The sequence below is a fragment of the Calonectris borealis genome, chromosome 6 (genome assembly GCF_964195595.1).
Source record: "Calonectris borealis chromosome 6, bCalBor7.hap1.2, whole genome shotgun sequence".
Taxonomy (NCBI): Eukaryota; Metazoa; Chordata; class Aves; order Procellariiformes; family Procellariidae; genus Calonectris; species Calonectris borealis.
The window spans coordinates 1,984,884-2,002,468 of NC_134317.1; the positions used below are offsets into that span (position 1 = coordinate 1,984,884).

At 44.9% G+C, this 17,585-nt stretch overlaps 1 protein-coding gene across 5 annotated transcripts in view; it reads right to left on the reverse strand.

Annotated features, from left to right (window-relative positions):
* The window catches only part of FMNL2 (formin like 2), a 154,089-nt gene that overhangs the window by 49,895 nt on the left and 86,609 nt on the right, over window positions 1-17,585 (reverse strand). For all 5 annotated transcript variants that reach the window (XM_075152631.1, XM_075152629.1, XM_075152630.1 and 2 more), the window contains exons 3-6: window positions 11,394-11,474; window positions 7,817-7,893; window positions 5,609-5,692; window positions 3,805-3,957 (exon numbers count right to left, since the gene is read on the reverse strand). In XM_075152631.1, the coding sequence (XP_075008732.1) occupies window positions 3,805-3,957; window positions 5,609-5,692; window positions 7,817-7,893; window positions 11,394-11,474 (395 nt within the window). The remainder of the gene's footprint in view (window positions 1-3,804; window positions 3,958-5,608; window positions 5,693-7,816; window positions 7,894-11,393; window positions 11,475-17,585) is intronic.

Here is a 17,585-nt window from a genome sequence, read left to right on the forward strand (position 1 = left end):
GTGTGACTCCAGATGTAAATGCACACGCAGGTGGGGCTCAGCTCTGCAACGCTGTGCGCGTCCCACGTAACTTCCAGCACGGGAACAAGCGTGTTTCTTCACCTCTGTACGCAATCACAGATGGGTACTGGAGCGGATTCTCCCCCAGTTCGACCAGGGCATTTACCACTACCTAACTAATGCCTGTCCAAGGTCTGTAAAAATCGTGGTCTTCAGGTGGAGAAACCAGAAGAATCACAAGACTGACAGCTGACTGCTCAAAAACATGCTCTGTTAAATTAGCAAGTATCTGACAAAAATTATGACAACCAAGTCAGCTGGTCCCTGAGCAGTGAAAGTGTTAATGGAGAAGTCCAATTCATTGCAGCCTAAGAAGCAGTTCCAAATTTGACTCCAATTATTGAATGCATTCAAAGCCCATTTATGGATTAAGATACATTTGCCTAGATCACTCTCTCATTATGGACTCCACGGATTTTGAAGAAAGAAATGAATTTTCTCAGTTCAATCCACATAAAAATTGAAGTATTTGACTCAGAAGAAAGGGAATTCCTAATAGGCTGGGACGTTACAAAGTCTGCATTAATATTTATCTGACAGGAGAGTATGACTCTCATGTGAAAGTAATGCTCTTTCCCCCCAAAAAAGCAGCAATAAAATCCCCAAAGATTCATCCCCGTTTTTATCCTTCTGCCCTCATTTTGGTGTTCGCTTCCCAAATCCCTGTGCCTCCTCTTGAAAAAAATAAAACCTCAGTTGCCAAGGAAACCCAGTGAGCCGGGAATTGGCAGGATTTAGCACTACTAAAAAGAGCTACGGGAAGCCAGTTAAAGTCACAATTAGAAATGGATAGCCTCAGCCACGCAAACGAAGAGGCAGAAAGCCTCCGTGCCCACGTCACCGCCGGGTGAGTTCACACCGCAGCAAGCTTGCCCTGCCTGGTTGCAAGGGAACTGCTCAGTACGATGGAACTGCATCGTCTGCAAGTGTGCAAGGGGTATAACCCTGCCAGGACTTCCTAGTGTTGCTCTGTGCTTATCTCCTGTTCTTTTTGCTATAATTAACTGTGTACAGCACAGATCAGCTGGGATCGTGCAGGGTCCTGAGGGCTACAGCAGGTTTACTGCTATTGAACCCTGAGGGCAGGCAGGAAAACTGGTGCCACGACACTGCCACACAAGCACCAAAAATGAGAAAAAATGGTATTAAAGCTGGCACGAAACACTATCTCCCCAACTCTTCTTGCTATTTTAATAAAAAGTAATCCAGGCCAAATCTGTTTTCATTTTTCATACTGCTGTGGCATAGCAGGGATGAGTCCAGCTCCTGAATTTTAAATTACCCTGTTAAGATTGTCAGACTTCTCCTTTTTCATCCAAGAGGGAGGACCGCTTCTTCCTTTCTCTCCATTTTAATGTTTTTTATAACAAAGACAGAAGACGAGCTTCCACACAAAGAACCTATGGCTTGGGTCTCTGCGTGTCCCAGACACGTCATCTACCCAGCAATGGGGCAGTAACCTCCTGGTTTTGACCAGAAACGCCATCCTGCACACCCTCCTCATTCGATGAGCACCGAGCTTGTTCTCAGGAAAAGATTCTGTTTCAGTTAACCAATATTTACTAATTATACCAAAAAACCCTCTTAAAAACTTCCCACCTACTTTTAGCTTTTACTTTTTTCAATACACGTAGTCCCCAGCTATTGAAAAAGTACACATTTTAACACACAGGGGTTTTCTTTAACGAAACACAAACCAAAGATGGTAATTCACGTAAAAGTTGGACAGTTTCTGCCCAAGCTGCCCCGGTACAAAGATGGCTCTGCAGGCAGGAGGGGGCACTTGACTGAAAAACACTGTACTAGGTTACATTTCTGTGCCAGTGTTGGATATGAGTGAAGTCTCTATTTGTAATAAAAAAGATGAAATAACATGGACAATGACTAAGGACTCTATGTCTTAAGTATGAAACTAGTAATACTATTTGCAATATGATAAAGAAAACTAGTATCTTGTTTCAAAGTAAACCACATTTTATTTTCTTTTAGAAAATCCCACTCTACGGAAGCAAACTACACTTTGAAATTATAATGTGATAACCACACGTTTTGGAGGCTGAAAACTCCCCCTGATGCTCAGGCGGCCGCTTTACCACGACGTATGATTACCAGATTATAAGGCATGGGGAGCAGTGCTAGCCACGCGGCTCCCATGCCCTGCACAGCCCGTGCTGCGTGTAACCTTGCACCTGGGACTTACGAGATTTTCCGGCTCGAAGCCTCATCAGCAGAGCGCAAAGTGAAGCCGCTCCAGAGGCAGTTGGCTGAAAAGCAGCTCTGGCGGCGTTTGAACTGAAGTTGCTCAGGCAGAGAAACCGATCTGATGGTATGTGAAAGGCAGATGAGAGCAGAGGAGGAAAGGATGCGAGAGAGAGAATTGGAGAAGAGCATTTGAAAGAGGGAAGGGAATGAAGGATGTAAGGAAGGAGACATTGAAATGGAAAATTAAAAAGGTAAGGAATAAAGGAGGATGTGAAAAAGGAAAAAGGATGGAAAGAAATGAAGAGAAAAAAAATGTAAGACACATGTAATGTATACCTGACATGCATTTCTAGTGTAACCCATCACAAGCACACCTCCCAAAGACAGAGAACAGAATCAGACATCCTCCTGCAAGCACAAGACTCTACCATTTCTCTGTCATAGTAATTAAAGATCAAAGAAAACCAACAACACTAAGAACACCTTTGCAACATTTAAAAAAAAATAAATCAACTGGTCAAGTGATTTTGCTGCGCTCCACAGCCTGTATCTCTTTACCAGAACTGTGTGTCTGTCTCCTCCTCTCCACTGCCTGAGGTCTGTGAACTACATCTTCCAGGTATCACATCCGCTGCCACTCAGGCTGTAGGTGGAAGGCACTCACTTAACATCAACATTACCATTGACTGACAAACCAAAACTGAACCTCAACTGGAAGATGTAGGAAAAAGCTGCAAGTCCTCACTGGCTCCATCTTTTTTGGACTCCTTTATGCTTATAGTACTATTTAACAAAACTCCACAAAAGCCAAAAAAAGTCAAGAAGTAAATGAGTAAATGCCATTCAGCACTCTGAGCTGCGCCCCTAGGTAACAGTACTGCTAGTCTAAAGGTGATGTTTAGTATGCTTTATAACAGTGAAGCATCGAAGGAATGTAACAGAGTTGACTGCCATTCAGTCCTGGGAAGTGATCCTGCCTTTTCCAGAAACTAAAAAAAAACCAGTATTCGGAAAGAGAGACTTCATAGTAAAGCCTGGGGTGGTGCTAGTATTTACAGCAGGTTTGAAGGATGGAAGTGGCCTTTAAAAAAAAAGAAAAAATCTTGTTCATAGCAGCACGGAAGGAATGTGCTGCTAGAAGAGACCTTTTTGGACGAGACACCAGATTGGAGCCCCAGACTGGCTGGGTCCATGGAAATCCTGAGGCACTCTTTGGAGAAGAGGAATTGCTTCCTCTGTGCAAGCCACATTGTACCTGATGGAAACGTATCGTGCATCCTTAGATCATTCTGCCATTGGAAAGGGAGGCAGAGTTATTCTTGTCTCTTCCTCAATTGCTGTGTAACGCTGCCCCGCGTTACTAGCTTAGCACTTCTTTCCACCTCAAAACCATCAGTACAATGACACGTTTCCTATATATGTCAAGCTTACACTGTGAAAAGAGGGAAGATGAAAAATATTCTAATTGAAAAACCATACTGACTCTTCTCACTTGGGCACTCGCTGTTTGCAGGTCACCCACTGCCTGATTTAACTCCTTACCGTAAAGTTGAGTGTCTGCCAGAGCGGGAAATGCTGTTGCCAACCGGTGAGGGTAAATTACTGCCTCTGTGCAGGTCCTCAATAGATCGGCTCCAAGGTTTGGACTTGTCCATCGAGTTTTCCACATTGTTCTCCAAACTTTCAAAGTCAAACCTGAAAGGAAACAGAAATTCCAATGCCGGGTTAGACAGAAAAGATGCACACAGCGTTTTCCTTCCTGTTCAACATCTGCAGATTTTAGTAGGTCCCAAAAGATTACAAAAAGAAAGGAAGAAGGCAACGCAGGCTAACTTCCCTTCGGCCGCAATTCAGCGCGAGCTTCAAATGCATCGTGCAGCAAATCTGGACCTTGACAAAGGGAGCAGCTAACCACACGAGCATACAATTTCAGAAAGATCAAACGGCTACGTATTCTACTTCAATGTAACATAAATACAACGTTGGCTGCTTTGCTGATGATTAGTCCTGCCTTGAAGGAAAGAGGGAGAATGCTTAAAGCTGTCTCCATTTCAATGAATCAATACGTCGTGCAAGTACTCATTCCGTTTCCTCCATCAATATGTGACCAAGCACTTACTCTGGCTTGCTGGCCCTCATGAATCTCCCAGCATATGTAATACATTACCATAATCATTACAGATTTTCTTTGATTTCTGACTCATTGCCCATTGTACTGCTATTTCAAGCAAAAATTGCTTGTTCCCCTTACAGCTTTTGAGGTTATTACTCATGTTTACCATGCTAGAGAGGGGAAAAACCCAGCAAGCTAACTTGCATACATTTGTATAATTTTAGGAAGATAGTCTTTATACAAACACTTCTTTTCGCTGTGCAGTTTTTTCCAGTGTTAGTAACATTTTAAAACATATAATTTTCCTTCATTAATTTTATTGCAACCCCACCAAAAATCTCTTTTCTTTGCGATGGTATACATACATCTGATGGCATCTTTTCTAAAAATAAAACATCAACGCTACTCAGCTCGAGTTCCTAACTACAACAGTATCTTTAACCTACCGCTTCTTTTCATACAATTTTATACAAAAATCTATTGCTACAATATCCTGAAGTGAAAGCCTGTGGATATATAAAACAAAATCCTCAGCTGAACATCTATTTCAAATTGTGCGATATAATGACTAGCAAAAGCTGATTTTTTCCCCAATTATTTTAATAGAGTACATTTAATGATTTATTACCTAAATGACTAAATCTGACTCCCAGCTAATCAGATGTCAGAACTGCAAAAGCTTGCTTCATAGTCTTCCTGACTTGCAAAATCACCTTGAAATTCCTACTCTTGTTTTGCAGTGCAGCTGCTGCACACAATGCTCACAACTTTGCTTGCCACGAGCCTTGTGAGAAATGGTTCGTGTGTGGATGTTGCTTTGAACATGGTAGGCAGTATTATAATTCCTTGGGGTTGGACACTAATTACAAACCTATTTCTAAGGAAGCCTGCCTGCTTCCACACATTTGTGGAATGTTTTTGCACTGTACCCCTAAGACGGTCAGAGGCCAAAGCTAAAAAATATGTCAGTACAGTCTTAGAAATAAATAATTTCAAGGCTTAAATTTAGGCTTTTTTTTCTCTGCAACATGTTATGATCCAATGGCTTTGGATTAACGTTACCATTTTCTCTGCTCTGAGGTACATACATAGTATTATACCAAGCTGCTGGCAGGAAAGCTCTGCTAGAAAAGCTGAGCATCTGCCCCGGCATTTCCCCTCTTGCTTTGTAGAGACGGCAGGAGGCTTGCTTTGCCTTGCAACCCCAGAGAGTACCAGGCATGTCTTACTTACGTGACTGCATACTGTGCAAACGACAAGTACTCCACCAGAACATCCAGGCCTTTGTTTTCTTCGTTCAGGAACTCCCTGACCCATCTGTTAGAAAAATCATTAGACATCAGAGCGTTTCACAGGCTTTGTGCAGTTACTGAAGTTCTTGTCAGATAAGCTAGAGACAGATCCATTGCAGGAAAAGCAGCACTGCTGAGCAAAACTTTGCTTTCTCACTCAGGAGAAGAGGACTTTTCAAAAATGCCCTTTATTATTTAGAGGACTTTAAAAAGTCCTTTAGAGGGCTTTACAAATCTACTGAAACAAGCTTTTTTGCAGCACCACGATGGGAAAAAACATTCCACCAAAAAAAAAAGCATAAAAACCCCTATGCCCACTCTGCATTGCTCAGAAATAGAGGTTTGCTCTTCTAAGTACAGAGCTCTGGAGCTGGTAAGTGCCTTTCCCACCATAGCGGAGCTGCTGCAAGAGGGCCACGGTGCGCCGGGGAGCTCGGCTGCTGCCCGGCTTCGCTCCAAACCCAGGCTCATCTCCTCCCTGGCACACGCCGCTGTGCAAACCGCCGAGCAGTGGTTACAGCTGCCTTCTAAAGCATGAGTCGCTGGGACCTGGTTTATTTTTTTCCACATCCTGATCTCTAGCAGTATTTCAAAAGCATACGGACAGCACACCAGCAAAAGAGCAACGGCTCCAAGGGCGAGATCTGCCATCCTGGATGTGCATTTAACAGTAACTTTGCCTTCTCTTTTTAAAAGATGTTAACCTATTACTGTGAATTTTGGTCCCTGAGAATTATGAAAAATAATCTTCAATTCAGAAAAGCCTGTTATCTTCCAAAGCTTTCAAAAACTCAAAAATGCCAAGTGAAGTTTGAAGATCCATACATCTGGGGGCAAACCCAGGTGAGCAAGGAGCCTCAGCACAGCCCCAGCTCAGCTCTCCTCCAAACTCCGGCCGGGGCAGCCGAAACTCCACCAGGAGTGGGTTAGGTGCCACTGGAACGAGTGGGGAGCCAGGGAGGGAACTGGGGCTCTGGGCTCGCTCTGCCTCCAGGGCCTCACAGCTATGGATCCCCTGCTCTCAGCAGAGTGGGAATTCATTACCTCTGAGTTATTCTAGTCTTCAGGCTTTAAATCTTTCGCTGTTTACCTGCTGAAATAAACAACCTGGCATTTTTATAAAACGTATTTTGAAACACATCTTTCAGCCAAGTGAACCAAATAAATAAACATTGGACTTGTCAGCCTCCTTTATTTATCTGGTGCACCATCACGTTCCTTCTGCGCACCCATGAGCCGTCATAAATCTGCAGAGTGTCATGCTTCGGATGCCCTAAGTCTTTGGTGGGGAATCTTTTGTGTTGGAAAATGAGAGAAAACATAGCAGGAGGCAGAGCAGGGGTGTGGGAGAAGTTTCTTGGAAATATTTGCGACCGGTGCAGCTTGCGGGAGGGTCCCCCACTGCCACGCCTGCCGTCCGTGCACGCCACGCTGGGGAGCCGGCTCCCACGGAGAAAGAATGGCTATTCCTCCCAGTTTAAAATGCCCTTGTTTCCACGAAGTAAGAGCAGCATCCTGTAAAATCGATGTAATTGAGCTGGACACAGGGTGTGATCACGAAACAAAACACTGAAGAAACCTTCCTGGCTGATGTACCAGCGCTGAAGCGGCTTCTGGTCCCGAGACCCAAAGCAGAGAGTGAGACCAGTGGAAACGTGGATGGGAACAGCATGTTCGATAAAAAACTGAAGTCTCTGAGATTCTTTTACTTTTGCTATTTAAAAGGAATTTTGTGCTTTGTAGAAGTAAAATACTGGAAATATTACTCACAGCCAGTCTTCATGAACTGCATCATGTTAAAGCTATAAAACAGCATGGGGGTTTTTTATACATACATTTATAGCTGCAATACTATTACTATTCTAGACACAATCGTGTTCACTGCTGCTCTGACTGACTTAGGGTGAGCAGAACTTGACTGCAATCTTTTTGCAGCCTTCACAGAGATGTGGATGAACCCTATCATGAAAGGATTAAAGCTGAATTATTCTCCTGAGATGCCCAGTTATCCCTTAACTGAGCCCTTCAGGCCTTAACGATTAATCAAGTGGTATCACTGCTTGACATGCAAAGAGATATTCTCTCAAAGGCATCCATCAGATGTAAAAAAAAAAAAAATCTTAAATCAGAGGACATCAAAAATTCTTACCCGATGTGATTTGTTCTTAAAGAAATTTCCAGTTCTCTGAGTACTTGAGTAGACTCTTGGACTCGTCTTCTGAATTTCTGTAATTGAGTGAGCAGGCAAATATAACAATTAGACTCATGTGATGCTATTAAAAATATCAACATCTCATGCAGTGCAGAATGAATAAATAAAAGATTAAGGTAAACTGAGAACGCCTCTAAATCCTGAGGAATGCAACAACAATAGTCCGGCAGTCAACAAAAACACACTCAGAAAAATAACTTCTGTTCCCATGCACATTTTTGAGTTTCCAAGATTAAAAAAATTAAAAGCCTGTAGATAAATAAACATTTCTTTACAATACAAGCTTTGTTTTAGTATCAAACTCTCCATTGAGAAGTACAGCGTTTGGGTTTCATTCTCAGCCTGGTGCTTTAATTTCGCTTTCGAGACTTTACACCCACACCAAAAAACCTGCCATGATTTCTAAATAATTACCAAATCTGTGGGTGCAAGCCAATAATGAAATACACATGTGCTGCCACCTGCATGCTTTAATAATTTGTGCACACTAAATTGTATCTGCAAAATTAGATGCTGGGAAAAGGCCATAAAACATCAGAAGTAAAACACTGGGCAGCAACGCAGCACAAAGGAGATGAGGTTTCGTGTCATCTCCATATCAGAGCAGAAAGGGCGACCTGGGAAAACCTCACTGGGACACAGTGAGAGCCCCACTTCACTCCACGGCTCAAAGCAGGCACCGGTCATGGCAGAAGACCTCTAAATGCACACCGACTCGTCTCGAGTCGAGTCCAGCAGCTCCTCTCCACCCTCTGGAAAACCAACTTGCAGCAGGGCTACCTTCAGTGTGCAGACAGAGCAAGTCAGCAACGCCTCCTCCTCTCCCAGCTGGAGAAAGACTGTCGTCTTCTCTCCTGCCTGGTGCTCCTTGCCCATGGAAATCTACTAAAACAGCTGGATAAATTGTTCTGGAGCAGCTGTTTTGGTAAATTCTCATTCGTGAACAAGCTAAACGAGAGCAGAATTGGATGGACAACGATAGTCATCTTGGAATTGCAGTACTTAACAACCAACTTGGTCATCAGTTATCACACACACAGACTTGATGTGTTTGGAAAGGGCTTATAAATGCTTAGGATGCAAGCGATGCTGCTACAAGCAGGACTATGCTCTGAATACTAGGGAAAAAAGGGTTTGTTCTCAGCGCACCGCAATAAACCCACAATAAAATCAAGGCAGTTAATAATTGTCATGAGTTCATTTACTGAGGTGAAGATGATGAAAGGATAGGATTTACCTTGCCTTGCTGACCTAAGTGAAAATTATCAGCCGCCTTTTCAACCAGGGTTTTATCACATGCTAGTTAGCACCACTGGCTTACCTGAGGTGAGGCTAAATCCCAGCTCAGAAAGCCACTGGCAGACTGAAACAGATGCCTCACTGTAAAGTCCTAGTAGACACAAGGCACTATTAATTTTTACTTTGAAATAGCTAGTTGAGATCAGACATACAGCTTCTCTGGACCTCAGTTAATTAGCTCCGAGTACAAAAACACAGTGCCTTCTCTCCTGAGAGAGTTTACACAATATAACTGCAAGCAATATCAAACCTTACCTCTCTAGAAGTAAAGGTAAGATATTGATGTAGCAAGAGGCAGACAGGAGAGAGGGGTGGGAGGGCATGGCAGAAATAGGCAGCACGTTCCCACGCGGGACCGTCATCCCCCAGGGAGGCCAGGCTGCTCTTTGCAACCACGGCAGAGAGCAATGAACCGGCTCTGTGCTTTACTGGGCTCTAGGAGCCACCAAACTGCAATTTCTTCAAAAATGTGTCATTTCAACACTTTCATTTTCCTGTTTCAAAATTCAGCTCAGACAAAAAGCAATTGTTTTCCTGGGAAGAGCCATTATGACCCCAATTACAAGCCGAAACGCACATTTTGCAGCAGCATTTGGAGCCACCTTCTCTTGGCCATGCTGGGGATCATCAGCAAAAACGCTGACACCACCTCAATTACAGCAATAATTCTGGTAATACGAGCTCTCCCCACAATATCGTGCGTCTGTCCAGAAGCGCATTTGTAAATCTTTCCGCCTCGCAGCCCAGGCTGAGGAAAGGCTGCTGGTGATACAGAATAACGCGACAAAAGAGAGGAACTCAATGGAGTTATTTTTAGGCTCCTTCGGATTTGTCATTTGTCATGGGACTCCTATAGTGGTATTAGGCTAAGAAAGGCTTCAATGTGTGCCCACGGAGTAACCACAGAGCAAAGCCAAACTCTAAACAAATTTCAAAAACCCTTCAGGAGAAAAACACAAAGATCCCTGTTCACCATTTTTGTTAAAAAAGCCTATAATCAGCTACAGGCAAATTTAAAAGTTTCCTGCTAAATGGTTTCCTACTCCTTGTTAGAGCCTCCAACAAGAGAAGCACTGTCAGAAGACATCACTGCAGCCTCGAAGACACGAGCTAGCGACGGCACACTGGAGGCACAGGGCACCCAGTGTCTGCCCCTCGCCTGTCGCAGGGACGGAGGTGCACCTCCGCTGCGGCTGGAGCCGGCCCCGGCCTGGAAGCCCTGTGTCAGGATACGTATTTTACCGCAGGGCACCAACCTCAGCTAATTGTACAGCAACACAAAGCAGCGATTGTTGAGGACAAGGCAGAGCCAGTCAATGGCAGGATCTGCTATGCCCTCCCTGCCTTTTTTCGTTTTTGTTTTTTTTTTTTTTTTTTTTTTTTTTTTAAAGGCTATTGTAACTATCAACACAGGATATAAGCTGATATCCAAAGTGGTTAAATACCAAAGGTTCAGGTCCTCTAAATGGGACGTAGGTTTATTGTTACTCTAAAATCCTGGAGGCTATTACTAACCCCACCAGAGCAGCGCAGAAATATCAGAACCAGCCACAAATACATCCCAGTACAGAAGCCACATTCAGGGATGCACGACGTTCACATGAAAGGCCAACTGAAGCGCCTGAGTCTTTCATGAGTGATTATCAAGCTATTTTGGACAAAATAACACACAGAAGGATGGCTGAGGCTCTGCCATGTAAACACACCCCAGGTTACGTCCTTACTTCGCAACCCCGAAACCTCAGATGAGACTGCACGCAAGAGGTGAACTGTGCCAGCCGTACTGAACTTCTGTCACGCAAATGCCCAGAGAAAAGGACTCAAAACTTCAACACCCGCTTCACTCGGGTGAGAAAAGTGCCATCCGACAGAGGTTTTGTTCACCATCAGCACTGCCCACATGAAAAGTCAGACCTAGAGTACAGCTCAGTGATAATTTGTCAGACTATTTATTGAAGCTAAAGTTATTAAAACAAGCTGTTTCGTGTGTCAGATGGCCCTTTTCTTTGCAACATCTGTTCTCCTTTCTGAGCTGCGAAAACTGCAGCGTCTTTCCAATTTCTCTTTGCTTCTCTCTGCAATTTGTTCCATCTCCGAGACTTTTCTCAGAGACTTTTACGGGGCCTTTTACACAAAGGCAGGAAGGAACCCGGACCCCGGGACCATCCTCGCTGAGGAACGAGGGACAGGCGAGAGGAAACAGGACGCTCCTCACCTTCCTGGTTACAGCCGGGTCCAGATAGCCCTTCAACTTCTGGATGTATGTATGTGGAGGATTCTTCACTTGAAATCTTTCCTGCAAAGGATATAAAATGGCTGATGTTTATTCTTGTAACATCTTCTATATTTACTTACTATATATATAAAATGCATGCACACACATATGTATTTAAACAGTATATATTTATAACATAGTTTTATATGTACATATCTTATATTCATAAGTATATAATCTATGCATATACAATATGCATGCAAATAAAATATATTTACATGTATCTTGATATTCTGAAATTTGATATTTATATAGGATGCATAAAAATATACCTTACATATTCAATGACGATTTTGAATTTTAGTTACACATACAAACACAAACATCTGAAATAACAGGGTTTCTGCTAGCCAGGAGTACTGAGAGAAAACAAAAGCGTTAGAAGAGCGGATGCCTGTCCATGTTTGATTGAAAGCCATCACCACAAAAACCGAGACACCTTTATTATCATTTGGACCAAGCCTAAAAACACGCTGCATGGTCTATCCATGGGAGAATCATAGAATCATAGAATCATACAGGTTGGAAAAGACCTCTAAGATCATCATGTCCAACTGTCAATCCAACACACCATGCCCACTACACCATGTCCCTAAGGGCCTCATCTACACATCTTTTAAATACTTCCAGGGATGGTGACTCCACCACTTCCCTGGGCAGCCTGTTCCAAGGCCTGACCACTCTTTCAGTAAAGAAATTTCTCCTAATGTCCAATCTAAACCTCCCTTGGCGCAACTTGAGGCCATGTCCTCTCGTCCTATCGCTGTTACTTGGGAGAAGAGACCAACCCCCACCTCACTACAACCTCCTTTCAGGTAGCTGTAGAGCGCGATGAGGTCTCCCCTCAGCCTCCTCTTCTCCAGGCTGAACACCCCCAGTTCCCTCAGCCGCTCCCCATCAGACTTGTGCTCCAGGCCCTTCACCAGCTTCGTTGCCCTTCTCTGGACACGCTCTAGCACCTCCATGTCCTTCTTGTAGTGAGGGGCCCAAAACTGAACACAGGATTCGAGGTGCGGCCTCACCAGGGCCGAGTACAGGGACAGAAGTCACATCATTTCATTGTTCAGACTCCAGAAAAACAAACGCCAGAGCGGTATGTTACCAATAAACAAGGAATATTTTAACTCCGTGATATTAAATTGCATTATCTTTGTAAGTGGCCCACCAGGTCCAGCCCAACCCTTACTGCAGGTTCCCGTTTACAGGGAGGGCACCGGGCTGGCGAGGGCAGAGAGCCAGACGGGCACAGGCAAAGTCTCCCCTGCCACGGGCACAAAGCGGTCACACAGTATTTGGGCCACGGTGAGCTCAGCTCGTCCTGGTGGAGCCCCATATGCGAACGACGACCAGCGCTCAGTCTTTATTTCCATTACAAAGCACGCACGAGCCTGGCCAGCTCTCCTGGCAATAACGGCGCAGACTTCGTTACCAGCCCTGCCCAGCCACCGCACAGGAGAGCTTGTTTGTTCTACCTTAATACACCCAATCACAGCAGCATCCCGCTTCCTACGTCAAGATGACGTTTGAGCTCCAACGCGTTCATCGTGCCTTGGGGTCAGCTCCCCACGCTGTTTCTGCCAGCACCGCTTGCACGGGGAGCACGTCGGTGGTGGAGCTCATCCCAGCCACCCACGGCTTCCAGCGATTCGGAGGGTTTCCTTCAGCACTTGTGTCACACAAGGGCAGAGCTGAGGGATCTCCAGCATGGTGGGAAGCAAGCCAGCAGATGCTACCGAGACCACCGTTACACCACCACAGGCAAATTATGGACCAGATGCCCATCCCTGTCCCACTGGGAAAGCCCGGGAACCACCACGTGCCTCTCCTCCCCACTAAGGTTGGAGTCTTACCAACCTCGGACATGGAGAAAGGCAGGCTGTCCACGATCGTGGGCTTTACTCGTCTCCTTACCCATGCCTGCTTTCTGTCGTGCGCCAGCAGCGTGCCTGACCCCTTCCCCATCCCACCTGCTGCTAGTCCAGTGCCAAGAGATTCCCACCTACTTTTGAGACTCACTGCTCACCGAAGGTTTCCCAACGCCTCACCTTACAGGGGGACAACTTGGTCTGCAATCCAGAATCAACCACATTAAAGATTTTAACGACAAATATAAGGTCTGTAAGGTTTGCATTCTGCGAGCTGCTTGATTTTTGCTTGCTTTTTTACCAGTTGCACGGCCAGCTTGAAACTTATCCTACAAAAGCTGCTGTGAAACACGAGTTGTTCTGCAAGGAGTATGCTATGTCCAAACCTGTTAAGAGCATTACCAAAAGTTCTGATACTATTTGTATCTTGGAAGAATTTTAAACTATTCTGCCCTTTCCCTTGAGGAAAGATCTCATAACAATTTCCTCCTGAAATTTCACATTTTATAACTGATATTTGAAACCTCCTTTTATTAGGTCAGGATGCAATTTTGACTACATTATCTGAAAGTTATTTCATAATGAATAGTACACTGCTGCCCAGTTACCAGAACGTACTGTCTGCACACCAAAAGTTGTTCCTGTTATTATCTTGCTGCTTGCTGTAAAAAAGTAATTCATCATGGTCAGAAGGAAAAAATGAACCAAAAAGTCTGCCCTGTGGTCCATCAGCCCCGGGCGAGAGCTCTGTAAGACACAGAGCAGACATTTCTTTCCTCTTTTATAACTGGATTTTTTTTCCATGCACCTTCACGTGTATGGGCCAAACACAGTCCTGGAATTGGCATTTCCTTTCTATCTAAAAAACAGTTCAAAAAATGCCAAGTTCTTTGTTGCCAGCTCCTCTCTGGCCAAAGCGACACCAAGGGTGTCTGCCCTGCGCCATCCTCCCCCAGCACCGTGCCCCCGCCATGGCTTCCTCCGGCTCTGCAGGCACGGACTCTTCAAGCCAGTCTCATCTCAGCTGGCCCGCACAGGTCGGACAGTCCCTTTCACACCCTTGTAGTTAAATTTGCTGCTAATTGGAACTGCTGCCAGTGTGTGGGGAAAGACAGACACACGGGACGGAGGCACGGAGTCACAGACAGGTTTGGAAACAGTGTGCCAAGGCTCCATCACACAGCTCCACCAGCGCACGCAGAAATCATCTGCCGCTTCCCGAGAGGTGGGCAACGGTCAGCCCTCGCATCCAACTCTCCGGAAAATGGGAGCAGGAACATCCACAGATGTTGACAGGGACTTTAAAGGAAATTAAAAAATAAATTTAAAAAAAAAGCATGTAAAGTAAATCAGTTAAAAGAATAAGATGTCAATATTCAAAGTACCTTAACTGCTAGCTTAATTTATGCACTTTTTACGGGACACTGCTAGGCCAGTTTCTCAGTCAGACTTACAGCTCCCTCAGGATACTGGGGACTGTGGCTTTACAGTGGGCATAAATATAAGTTATTTAGAAGCGATTTCCATCCATTAACCCATTTTAAAACTTCTTCACACTGGCAGACAGACAAAAAACCCACTTTGCTGTAAATGAGAATCTGGCCTACTGTAGACTAGTAAAGAGTTATAGAGGTATCTGGACCTCGGAGACCACTGCCGTTTCTGATTTTTCCCCTCAACAGTTTTATATTAGCTCCAGAGACATTACAGCATTTGAATAACCATGTCCTTCTCTACAAAATAACAGGAAGGCAGAAGTGTTTTCACTGTACCACTTAATAACCATGTCCAAATATTATTCTTTGTATCTGCAAAGTGGTGGAGCACCAAGCCGAAGGTCCACTCTTGAAGAGTGGTGGGCGACGTGAGAGCACCAGTGAGCCCCAGACTAACAAGGCTCCACGCTAGCTCTCGTATTTATTCCTCCCCTTTTTGGGGGGTTCTGTCACGCCAAGGTAGCTCTGCTGTGTTTAGCCTAATCCTCCAGAGAAGCTATTTCACTCTTACGGATTTATTTCTCTTATTAACTAATCAGCCATCATCTGCTAAAGTGACAGGAGCTTTTCCTAACTGCCAGTTTTAATATCTGGAGTTTTCAAAATGAAATGCTTATAGAGACTCAACGAGCACATTTAGTAGTCTGTGATGCAGATACTATACGTTTTTGTTTGTTTTCTTAAAACCTAGCTGTAATTATGTATTTATGTAATAATCTCTACAGCGACTTCATTAAAAAAGATGCTGCTCATTACTGTACAGTGGAATTATTTGTGCTGAAGAATTTTAAAGACATTATCCATGAACAGCAGATACCAGCAACACTCTTCTCTAACTAGTGACCAAGAACCGCTCGTGGTAAACATCTACTAGCCCTGGAAACATTTTTATAGCCCCTTAAAGTGTTTTTTCTGCTGTGGAAAGCCAAGAGGGATTAGCCTTTAAAATTGCCCTTTCCTGGCTGCAATTACTGTCTCGGTTTATCCAGCTTTGACTGTTTTATATTAGAGGCTGATACACTGCAAGCTGCAAGAACCAGGGCTCGGTGCTGTGCAGCGACGGCAGCCCAAGGCTCCCCGACGCCTCCGGAACACCCTGAAGGTCTGCTTGCAGCCATCGTCCTCCCAAAAAACTGATGGTCTGCCAGAGCTCACACGGGGAAGGCACGGTGCTGCATGACTGCAGTCTGATATTTCGCTTGCCATGAATGCTGTAAGTGACTGTGCAGGCTGGCCAGCCCGGGGTCCTCTCAAGGTCCTCTGGTCCTTCTCGAGAGAATCTAGTTCCCTGTGGAGACAAACACGCTTCCCGGCTAACACTGTGGCACTACCATTCACACGTAACCCGCTTGCCTTAGATATTGTAGATAATGAGTTAAAAATTGTTGCTTTTTCCTGTCTGCTCCTCCTCTCCACTTTTGGCAATTTGCAATCGCTCACTGGCCAAATCTGCTTTCAAAATAAGAATTTATACGGCAAGGGGTTTAACGCTATTTGAACGAGGAGGTTGGGGATTTTTACCACACACATATAAAGTTTAAAATCCCTATTTGAGTCTCCCAACTTCGCTGAGCAAAAAGCATAAGCCAGTGGGTGACATCACGACTGGGACATGGTGGCTTCCCCTCCCATTCGCTCCAGGACTGGGCCATTCAGACACAACAAAGTTAATAAATCCCAATGAAACCTATTTTATCTCCACTACGTGACTCATATAAGCACCAACACTATCTACAGCCCTGAAAGGAGAAAGGCGCAGACCAGCAATAACTCAACCCTGCCTTTGTCAGCCACCTAGAAAGCAAACTAACTTAATTTCCCAAGGATAAAAGGCCCTTTCTTACTTGAAAAATTGCTGAGGAGTGGTGCTGTAAGCCCGAACGACAGACAAGCCCAGAGAAGCACATGCAAGGAGCCAGCGGCACCGGACCGGAGAGCAGTGAGATGACCTGGTCCCCAGCAGCTCCCCTCAGGGCAATAAATGACGAGCATTCAGGGAAAAAGATTGGATGGGGGAGCACAACACCGCTCCTGTGCTGCTTTTACCAGCAATCTCCAGAATTAGCACTTTCTTTTCTGATGGACAGCAAAAAAAAGGGGGCTGAGGGGGGTTTACTTCAGCAGCAAAGCGAAACTGCCGGATTTCTGCATTTCCTCTTCCATGTGATCCTACAAAGAACTCGACACATCTCTTGTTCACCCAAATCTGGAAAATGTATTAATTCCGTAATCAGGAAATTGTGGCTTTTCCAGAGATCTTTTGCTTCCAAAAATATTCAGGACATTTTCTGCATTAGTGACATATGTTATTACTATTATTACCCTCGCTAACTTGTTTCATTCTTAGGATTCATATACGTTAAGTAAACACACAGTGCATCCGACTCGGTATCCAGGCTTGTCAGAAACCCCAGCAGGCAGTCAGGAACCGCCAGGAGTGCATAAAGCACATGGGTGGTGAACACTGGTGAAAGGAGGTGGACAAGCAGGGCTGGAGACCAGTGTCTTCTCACTCCCGAGGCACAAACACGTCGTAAACGCGGTGCACGTTTCCACCGCTCGTCCCCCATCCCACACAGACCTGGAGGGTGGCTCAGTCCCGGCCCCAGCAATCCCGCCAGCCCACCGGCAGGACAGTATGTCACTTTATACGTCTTATTATGGAATGAAATAACAGCAGCCATCCATCTCTGCGCTAATTAGGGGGCAGAGGGATCCGTTTCCACCACTATTAATTTTCTGCAAAACCAGGTCACCAGCGCAGGACCTGG